We start from the raw sequence: 11,479 nt of genomic DNA on the forward strand, positions 1-11,479 counted from the left end.
GTTGAGGCTTCTGTGTATTTTTCCTTTAAAATATATGTTTCTGCTTTTTTCCCCAGACACCTGCACTTAATGGTTGTTTTGACTGGAAATTAAATAAATGAATAAATACATGAAATTTTGCAGTACTATATTCCAGTGAGCAAGAGTACAAAGTGAGGATTTCTAAGAAATGTATTTGGGATCTTTTAGGACCATGAAGCACGACACACTGTACCATTAAATCCAGCTGTGAAGTGGACTGAAACACTGACCTCCACATGACCCAATCACACCACTAACCTTGGTACTGCAGCCATGATTTGAGCGTGGCCGTGACGTCGAAGGAGATCCAGTGGTTGGCCAGGTCGTTGGAGATGATGTGGAAGCCCAGGTAGTGTTCCTGTCCCCCCGAGCCCCAGTACAGCTCCAGCCTCTCCTCTGAGCCATGTGCGATGGTGGGGCTCTTGATGCGGAGCCTGAGCTCGGCCGTAGAGAGCAGCCTGTAGTCCACGATGCTCTTCTTCATCTCCGCCACATCGAAGTACAGCCGCAATGAATCATTATCGTCTAGTCAGAGTGGAAGAGAGGAAGACAGAGTATTGATTCACTTTGTGAAGAGTTGATATGACACTGATCTGAGCAGTGCTATCAAGGTCCTGGGGGGTTTGGAACCCATGAATATAAACTTATTATACATTTATGCTGTACAATAGGAAAAAAAATGATAGACAGAGATTCAGTGAGACTCATTGTTAATCTGCTTCACTCACAATGCGCTTGTCTTTGGTGTCCTTAACTAACTAGAGCTGCAGCGCTGCTGTGCCTCAGGGTGGCACTGTAGCAGACTGGCTCACCCAGTTGGCCCTTCGTAGTCTAGAAACCGTAACTCTGCCCAGATTCCTCTGAAAAACTTTACAATGTCCAGGTGCTGCACTCATCCACTTCCAAGTTCCCCCTTTGCGTTCCGTCAACATTACTCCATAATTTAAAATTTAGAAAATCGATTTGTGAATCGATTCAGAATCGTTTACGTCCACATTGCAATGCATCTAAGAATCAATTTTCTCCCGCACCCCAATTGCAACTACTCTTAATGCATTTATTTATTCCATGAACACTGATTTCTATGTAATGTTATGCTTTGCAATTTATAAAACATTTCATAATGTTTGTTTTTGTAACAAATAGTGGCTTTTTGCTTTATTTTCTGAACTGGTTAACACTACCCAACATGAGCAGAGTCGACTTAGCTTGACAAAGGCAAAACTGAAATGGAAAAGATAACACCTGTACTGATCAGGCATAAAATAATGGCCAATGTGAAGGCCATTCAATTCGCTGTAATGTAACGCAGGCGGCTCAAGTTTCTCACACAGCGGCACCTAAAAGCATCAAGGCCAACAGTCTGTAAGTGCCAAGGACTTGCTTTCATCATGTGCTGCTGCAAATAATTATGAATCCATGTCTGATTCACTTCCCCACAACCACAAAGAGCTACCAGAGAAGAGAGGGTGATACACATCCTGCAGGACACGCAGCTGGCCTAATGAAAGGCCTAATGAAAAGCACCTGTAGCTGCGACTCTAATAGTGGAGCATACACCACGGCCTGTACGTGCCACCTGCTCAGAGTAGCATGCAATTTACTGTATTACTGTTATGTTCAATAATGCAGCCCTTGCAGTTAATTGTGCATGCATTGCTACTGAGGCCATATAATTTACTAAGCAAGGCATCTGCATCTGAATGGAGCCTTAAGAGCTGGAACTGTGAGCTGATTCTTACTAAGTGAGGTTTAAATGGATGCCAGTGTCCAGAGGCTGGTTTTGAATTGTAATACTTTTCCCTATTACTGAGCGTTGAAAATTGAATGTTGTTATCAAATTTCATACCAGAGCAGTCAGTGTTATCAGCATCACTGCACATACTTTTACCAAAATCTGGAGTGCTGATCGGCTGATGAGCGTGCTATAAGCATCAGCTGTTTGTTGAAGAAATCAAAACAGCAAGAATATGTAATGGTTATATAGTTATATGTAATGGTAATGTTTCAAATAGATTATATTATTATAAAATAATAAATAACACAACAACAAGCCTTTTCAAACAATATTTCATGTCACTGAGCAGTGTAAAGCTGTAGAAGCTGTATGCAGTAAAGCTGGATAACACCTATACAGATGGTTCTAGGGAATTAGTACAAACAATGAAATGTTCAGACTTTGGATATTTACGTGGATTATGTTCTGATCTATTCAAACCAAAAGTATTAATAGATAGTAATCCGCTATATATATATATATATATATACATACAACAGTACAACATTACTATCTATTAATACTTTTGAATCATCATTCAAAGGGTACTTTAAAATGTCTACTTTGGAAAATAACATTTACTTCTTTGTATTTTATTTATTTATAATTTTTTATTTATTTCAAAGAGAAATTGTCTGTACCAAAACAGACTTTTAGTCTGTAGGTGGAGCCTTATTTTAGCCACGCCCTTAGATTTTAGCTCAGGAAGTGAGGCTGCATCCTGGTGAGCAGTTAGATCCCACTTGTCTTTGAAGTAAACGTGTCTGAAGTCTGAAAATCAGTGTGGAACATTGAGTTGTCACCACCGAAACATAGATTTTCTGCTATTACTTCGTTTTTTGGGGAGTTTAATGAAAAATATGAGCTAAAATTGTCACTACTGAAACATTTGGTAAAGTTTGTTTAGAGTTATGATTGTTTTGGTAGCGATAAAATGGAATGTATTTGAATAAATAAACATAATTAAGGTATAGGGGCACTCAAAGCTAAAGGACCTTAGTCTAAAGTCCTGAATATGTTTCAGCTCTGACTACCAGTTCAGCAGAATGACCTTTATACGCTGTGTCATCTGCTTTTTTCCACCTTGATGTCAAGCTGAAGTACCACTTATCGCCATGACACAGTCTGATGTTGGAAACTATCTATATAACTTGACGTCAAACTGAGCAGAGATGATGCTGGTTAGAGTAAACCGTTATAAATGTCTGTGGGTTTATGTCAGGTGTCATGAAGGGCTTATGTAGGTGACATGTAGCCTTAAGACCTTTTATATAGAATTTGTATTTAAAAGCACGTAACAAAAAAGGCATAATTCAGGAATCGTTATGAAAATCCAAGCAAAGGTATCAGTACTTTTTGAAGCAATACTCGGCTCTAGTAACGACACAAGACACGCCTAAAAAAGAGCACAACACAGAACAGTAGAGAGAAAAAAAGCAGAGGCGCTCAGTGTTTTGAGGGCATCTGGCATTGCATAATAGTGACATGAGTTATGAGAAGAGAGGAGGAGAAAGCAGGAGACAGTGTTGGAAAGAAAGAAACAGAAGTGTACCACAGAATAAAGCACCGTTGATGGCATGTTTATAAGTCTGAAAAAAGTATAATCATGAGAAAATGTAAACACAATGTGAAAACAGTGCTGGATTGAATTTGCTTGATTCAAATGAACGCACCATTTCTACACGAGCAGAATGTATTACATCAACGCAGATACTGCCAAAAGTACATACACTCAAAGACAGAATTGTGTTGACGTAATATGGCTTGAAAGGAGAACTCAAGCTGGGAAAGCAGAAGAAGGTTCTGCTGTGAAAAGGCAGAAGCGCACAGGGGAGTGAAGTGAAGCTCTGCTTTTGCCAAACCCCAAACACACCTCTGTCCCGGCCTGTCTTCCTCCGAAATTACCAGCCCAAATGCTTAATTGTACACGCACTTGGCAGATCGCCAGCACAGGCCTGAACCTTTCTGTTCCAAACAGCCTTTGACATACACCTTGCACGTAGAAGCCAATGCTGAACAAATACACCATCATTCGTCATTTCAGGTCATTTACAGTCAGAGATCTATAGTTGAGCAACCATGATGGTGCAATGTTGGGCCTTTTCACAAACATTAACGCAAGGCGTCACCAGTTGACTTTAATTTGATTCGTCTAAACTCGTATATGCGTGAGAAGTCTGTTGAAATCACTATCTATGCAGTATTATTATACGTTGCTATTCGGCGGAAGAAAACCCCGTATCTCCATTTTCGGCGTTTTTTTTTAAGTTTTTGACATAATTTGAAAAAACCTGTTGCCCTTTACGTTGTGTGTACATTTCATGACGGACAGACTAAAAGAAACTACCCAAAATGACTTGGATAAAATTCTGGTTCCACTGACTTACATTAAAAGTAAAGTTTTTCCTTCTCCTGTAAAGTTACCATGTTGGAAATTTGGACGAGGTTTTCTTCTGACAGCAGTGATATGCATAGGCTGCTATACAGTGCTTTGAATGCAGAAATCAATAGTCATGACTTGATTTTCTTTTGTCTGTTTTCTTTAATAACCACAAAAAATCATGCTTAATTCTGCCATAGAGCTAAAACATTCTTATTTTTTTTTTTTTCAGTCATCTGTCTGCCGAGTAAGGAGACACAATGCACCAATGTGACTGTAACGTGATGCTTACTGCTTTCAGTAAAAACCTTATCTGTCCTACATGACTGCATGAGAAATACCCTTAAGGCTTCTTTTCCATCACTGGACAAGAAAACATTTTGAATTTTCACATGCCAGCATGTAATAATCTTGAAACAGAAAATACCCAGTATAGCGGGGGATTTCCTGTTAGATAAGCTAAATAACACATACTTACGTCAGCATTTGACACATGGAGGAAAAAAAAAGAGAAGAGACAACTTCTTACATCTTACAGTGAGACCTCTGAGGTTGTGTGCCCACATCGATGCTGCTCCACTGGCCTACATGGTTACCTACAGTGTTTAAGCTGATGAAATGGATTGACTACTGTGCAAACTCAGAGACTCAGTCAAATTGACTTTTAAATACAAGGTATTCATTTCTCAGAGAGATAAATCTGAGGAGGATATGATATAACACCATCCACTTGCATAAGGAGTGTCCAAAAAAAATAGCTACAGAGATAACGAGGCCCCTAACAACCACCTGGAAGACCTGTTAGACCCCAAAACTGCACCCATCAGATAAACAGCACTTAAAGCTTTCATCTCTGAGAGAGAGGAGAAAATCAAGCTGCTTCAGATCTGAAAACATCCACAGGTGTTTCTGTTCATCCTTCCACTGTGAGAAGACGACTCAGTGCCGAGGGTCTGAAAGGACGTGTAGCTTATCAAGAAGAACCTCACTGAGAAAAGGAGACGGACACATCAAACAAAGAAGCTGAACGATGGACTGACCACTCCAGAGTCCAGACCTCAACAGCACTGAATGGGTTTGATTAGTTTCTCAAAGTACTGCAGACATACTTCCAAAGTTCAGTCTTAAAGGTTGGTTGATCATGTTCTGAACTGAAAGTGAGTCTCCTGAAACGAATGGATGCTGGAATAAAGGGAAAAAGTGACTTGCTGAACACTAAAAAATGTGATATTGTGTTTAGTTGTTGAGGCTTCCTTGCTATAAAAACTAGCACAGACCAGCTTTGCGGGTCTTTACAGAAACTTTACAGTAATTTTACAGTAGAGGACAAAAATGTTTACTTTTAATGCAAGTTGCTGTAAAGAACTTTTATTGAAGTGATTTTGGAGCATCCATACATAAACAGAGGTATGTGTTTTTCTTTTCATATCGACAGCGACGATATGTTGCGTTTTGGTTGCTGGTTTGCTGGTCAACCAGTATGTCCATGCTGGGTGACCAGCTAAACCAGCACCAGACCAGTATAAACCACCTTCAACTGGTCTGCGCTGCTAGTCTGTGCTGTGTTTTCAGCAGGGTTGGCCGGGGAGATCACTACAGTCACCGCACCGGGAGGAATGTGAGCGGAATATGGCTGTTGCATTAGCCGCTCCTTCCACAAGCTATAACCTCAGGCTTTATAACATGGTAATTACACCGCAGTCGTCCTCTGTGAATAAACATTGCCCCAGCATGCAAGAATCCCTCTCACAATCCGCTGTAATTGTCAAAGCTAGTTAGCGCCTACACTTTGCCATGACTCACAGAGCTAGCCTGACTGCCCGTCAGGAGATACGCTAACATAAGCGTCAGCATAGCTGACAAACACAAGCTAAAGGACTCACGCTGACGCGTCTTTTGACTCTGGGCTGTCAACAAGTGACAGATGACAGGCGTTAAGTCATTATTAGTAATTATACTAATGCTTATGGCATTATTTATGGGAAAGAAAAACATTCGGCCTATTCAGCAACGCACACAGCTAATTTGTCTTGATTGGGAAACAGCTATAGGTATTTGCAGCAGCGCCGGTGGAAAAAGTCGCAGAAGACAGACAGCTTTTGTTCGTGGGCGCAAATAGCGGCTGGGCGGAGGGAGGTTTGTGTGCGCGCCTGTATGTGTAGGCCCACGTTCAGGTAAGCTTGGGACAGCTGTCCTAACAGGCACAGAGACAGGCCTATCATTACAGACGGGCGCAGTCACGTTCCAGCAGGCTTAAATACCAGCTTCCAAAGCACACTTCTCGCTCCATCCATCCATCCACCCACCCTTCCATACATCCATCTGTCCATCTCTCTCTCTTTCCCATGAACTCCATCGCCCCTTTTTTCCCCAGTGGCCCTCACACAGTACAGTGCACTGCAGAACTTCTCGCTGGAGATGCAGTGAGGAACCCTCAGGGCCTTGTAGGCCTTCAGAGAAGGCGTAATGCTCGATGGGAAATAAAAAATTACAGGCTTGTAGCTTTTACTTCATTTTTGTTTCATAGAATCATGCGAGAGTTCAGTGCTACTCTCAGGCTGGGTTTCCATTCCAAGTTTTCTCAAATGTTATGGGCATTTACAAAATTTTGGCAGGAAAAAATCAATCAGGTTTCCATCCACTTGTGAAGAAACTGTAGATGATGTAGGCCACCATGATTAGGAGTTGCATCAAAATGAGCAAGATGGAGAGATTTGACTCTGTTTTTGATTTGGTAGGATTATATCTACAGCTGTTTGCCATCTTTTTATGGCCGTGCTTTTCGCAGCTTAGAAACGCTGGGCAGGACCAGCAATGGCTACCTAATGATGGCTGAAATCTCTGTGCCACTCTGACGACGTCCACCTCACGTCTGGGAACGCAAACGCACCAGAAAGTTCTGGGGGCACAGTGCAGAGCAAATGTTCAAACGAGCTTTGGATCAGGAGTCTCAGAATGTTGTAGGCAATCTTTGGCAACCGGACCGTCTGGAGGAATCATAGAATCATGTGGCTTACGGTTCAAACCGTCATTTCAGTTTAAGCGATGTTCCAACTTTTTCACCTTGACCTAGAGTAAATTTTTTTTTTGTGATATTTGGATGTTTTTTTTCCCATTTTAAAAACTGTGTTATTAAGTTTGGCCTTGAAACCAGAATCTAGATAAAAAACCCAAACAACAAATGATCCAGTCTGGATTGTTTTCTCTGGGGTATCTGGGTAGATTCAGCCAAGAGAATTTGAAATGGAAGAGTCCAGGTACTGGACTGAAGGCTTTAACCAACTGAGGAAAAAATATAGAGCCATGAACACTCAATGAAGCATTTGCATGTTTAAATGGATCATCAGATTGATGGACAATGTGTTGCATATGGTTCTACATAGCACCAAAGACTGGTATACAATGGCAGAACCCTTTCTGGCGCAATACAGAACCATAACGCATTCTCCACCAATCGAAGAACCAACTGTTCAATATAGAACCACTGTCTTCACTAAAGAACCCTTGAAGAAACATCTTTGAAGGAGTGCTGTCTCAGCAGGTTTCATTCAACTATTATGCATATTATGATGCATACCATATGTTAATGTCTGTTATAGGCTTCAAATACAGCATGTTCCTTGTCTTTTACAAGCTTTGAATATCTGACTTTAATCAAGACGTTTTTGTGCACCAGTGTTAGCTCAGCGCTAAAACACTACTAGAAATACCATAAGGGCGCTAGCAGAAATTAGCATTATAGTAGAAGTGAGTTTTCTCTAAATTTGTAACGAGTTTTGATGGTTCTCCTCTGTGGTAGTGCATGTGGAATGTTATTTAAACATCCCACTAGCATCCCACTAGATTTTGAACAAGCATGCTTATTGGCTCACGGATGTGAAAGCTGACAACTAACAGCACTGAAATTTTGCCCTGAAGGGTGGGATGTTTCTCACTAGTAGCTGAAGTTATTCAAAAGTGTAAAAGTGTTAGATTTCAGCGCATGTTAATACGTCTGACAGCCTTTTTGAAAACATCATCAGATTGTACACATTTCATGACAAATGGACCAATAAAAATGGTATAAAATCCCTCTTTCTGTGCATTTACCATTTCAGACCATTTCACGGATATGAGGTGTTCAGTAATCTTTTACTCTGGTCTATGTTCTTCACTATGAGAGTCTGGAGTTTCGCAATGTAATACTGTCTCAGATCCAACACTAACAGTTTCCTCTTGGCGGAAATGACAAGTCACACCATTAAATCTCAAGGCTACGAGGTTTTCGTTATGACAGCGGATATATGAGTTTCTCACAGGAGAGGTGAGGGCCGTCTGGAGGGCCGCTTATATCCTCACTGCAGTGCGTATTGTCCCTTTGACCCCCATTATTCATGTCAAAGAAAGTGCATTGTGAGCACCCGGGCGACGTTCAGTTTGCAATACGATAGAGCTAAGATGAATCCATAGCAGACACGAGGATTTCGGTAACACTTCATTTTAAGGCAACCCGTATCAGGACTCAATGATTACTGCATAAAGGCCAGATCAGACGTTTCTAAGTGCTTTATTCCCTTTGCATTTAGGCTGTATTCATTACGACCTATAGGGTCTCAATATATCCTAATTAGGTATTGAATTTAAATAACTAAATAAATAAATGTGTGATACAAATTGTCTTATCTGAAACTTGTTTAGTTATTTTAGCCTCTAAATTAAAAGCCACTAGATTCTATTTAGAACCTTTAGTAATAAAATATTACCAGTAGTACATTAAAAAGATGTGAATTTAGATGATTTCTGCACAACAATGTCTCAGTGTCTAAAGTGTCAATTGTGTATTAATGTATTTATTAGCCTAATTTAAGAGACATCCAGTTACACATTAACACAGGCCATAAAGAATAAAGCTTAAGGCAAAGTGAACAAACTCTAAGTGAATTTCTTGAAAGAATGAGACCTACGTAAATCCTCACTGGGGGTTCCTTAAAATAAATAGTGTTCAGCATTGCTATATTTTTACTAAGGAAGCCCTAAAGGGCCACAGATTCACATGTTTTTTTTTTTTTTTGTTTTTTTTTTAATTTACTATTATTATCATATGATTTCTCGGGATCTTGTGATATGTATGGCATTATCACTGTTGTTGGGACAAAACCTTGCATCTTCATTTTTCAGTTTTTGACGTCATTTGAAAATGCCTGTGGCCCTTTACATTGTGTGTAAATTTCATGATGTATGGACCCAAAGAAACAGCCCTGAATGACTTGGAAAGACGTCTGGTTCCATTGACTCACATTAAAAGTAAAGAATGTTTTTTTCTTTTCCTGTAAAGTTACGAAACCTTTTCTCCAAAATCACTGTCCATTATGTTGTGATAATGATATAAAAATCTCTAGATTTCGAGAAAACAGTTAAAATAATTCAATATCACACAAATACAAAGTGAAAAAAAAACAACTCTTACGGGAAAAAGACATTTACTATCCCTGCAATCGCAGCATTCCAGGGCCGACCCATTGTGGTCTACCTTACAATACACCGGCAGCCTGACTGAAATCTGGACTGCGTCTATTTCTGGCTGTCTGCTCTTATACAGAAAGGCATGTAACGCCGAGACCACTGGCATGAACAGACTCAAAGCAAGTGTTCCGTCACCAATTAAGGAGTCATTCAATATACAGTATGCAAGCAAAACCTCGTGACAACATTTCAAACACAAGCTGCTTTTTAACCAGCGCAGAGTGATCAGTGACGATGTACACTTCGCACTCTGTGACTCATTTTGAAACGGCCAGCTGCCACTAAAACAGTCAAAAACATACTAATTAGATGTGGTTTTTATATGCAATTACAGAACGAGGTAATGGAGCCTTACAAGGACTGCTGAGGAGGCATAATCTTCTCCGTTCCTCGAGGGCAAAGAGGGTAAACTATATGAGTTGAGAGGTTTAACCCATCAAGCCCTCGGTTTCGTAGCTTAACACATAATTCACAGTAGAGTTATTGAGTCTTAAAAGGTCCATATCTTACATTTCACTTGCACGACGTTTGTGGGGCCTTATATGCCAAAAAAAGGCAGCAGTTCATTTATACATGATTAACCCAACCATCGAATTAAACAGGCTGTTTCTGCCGCCGTCCCTTTAAGACTGAGTGATGTTAATGGCCTCTGTTTTGATTGGCTGCCCTCAGTATGAGACTGAAACTTTTAACTCTTTAACTTTTAACTCTTAACTGCAGCAGGTGGGTGCGTGTAAATGGGACGCCTCAAAAGCAATCAACCCCCAAAACGGGCAGGTTAAATTTCATGCACGGACTGTTTGTGGACTGGAGAGTGAATATCAGCCAAGAACAGGACAGTATGCCTTGAGTTTCAGGGGGTTAATGCTGAGCGTGAACATCTCACATGTCTTCTCAGGGGCAGAAAGAGAGTATGGACACCTTTCAACAGGAAACAGGATCCATGCGCTCGAGAATGTGTCCCCTACAGACAGCAATCAGGCAATCAGATGGGAAGGAACAGCAGATTGCCGCGAGTAACGAGCCAAATAACATAATGTTCAGCCGTTCAGGGAAAGAGTTTATTGTTCTCGTGAAACACTAGCAAAGAATCTGCTAAACTTAGTTTTGGCAGCCAGAGCTTCTCTTGAGTGTGAATTAATACATTCCTGAGTGGGTAGCTGGAGAGAGAAATAGAGAGAGAGAGAGAGAGAGAGAGAGAGAGACATACAGAGAGAGAGAGAGAGAGCAGTTATATGGTAATGGCTGTAAATATGTAGCATGTGCAGAGGGCCTTGTGACTTTAATTTGTGATGGCAGAGTCTTTCTCAACCAAAAAACATAAAAACACCCCTTTTCTTACACATGTACTCTCACTACTTGAGTTAAAGTCGAGACACCCAAGGTAAAATATCACTCCAGTAAAAGTAGAAGTTCCTCCCTTTAGACCTCCACTTGAGTAAAAGTACTAAAGTATTTCCCTTCAAATGTACTTAAGTATAAAGTAAAAGTACTAAAAGAGGAATTCTGGCTCTGATGTCCTGTTATCATTTTTATAACCAGACTGGCTTCATGAACTCATTTCAGGTGAAAGTCCTCCAGCGTCTCTCTTGGTAAACCAGTCTTTTAATAGAACGTCATTAATTAGTGACGCTGACGTCTATTAAAATGATCAGAAGCACAAAACACTGAAGGTAAACAGTTTCCATCAGGGAGAACCGAGTGGCTCTGAAATCACTTTTTACACACAAGCAAAGTTTCAGTTTCAGATTTATTTACAACTTAGTTCCAAGTTTAAGTTGAATAAAAACTGGCTTTAA

At 40.4% G+C, this 11,479-nt stretch overlaps 1 protein-coding gene across 1 annotated transcript in view; it reads right to left on the reverse strand.

Annotated features, from left to right (window-relative positions):
* The window catches only part of tgfb1a (transforming growth factor, beta 1a), a 37,767-nt gene that overhangs the window by 13,580 nt on the left and 12,708 nt on the right, over positions 1-11,479 (reverse strand). Inside the window, exon 3 of the mRNA XM_017691887.2 lies at positions 280-546. Within this exon, the coding sequence (XP_017547376.1) occupies positions 280-546 (267 nt within the window). The remainder of the gene's footprint in view (positions 1-279; positions 547-11,479) is intronic.

This window comes from Pygocentrus nattereri, chromosome 19 (genome assembly GCF_015220715.1).
Source record: "Pygocentrus nattereri isolate fPygNat1 chromosome 19, fPygNat1.pri, whole genome shotgun sequence".
Lineage (NCBI taxonomy): Eukaryota > Metazoa > Chordata > Actinopteri > Characiformes > Serrasalmidae > Pygocentrus > Pygocentrus nattereri.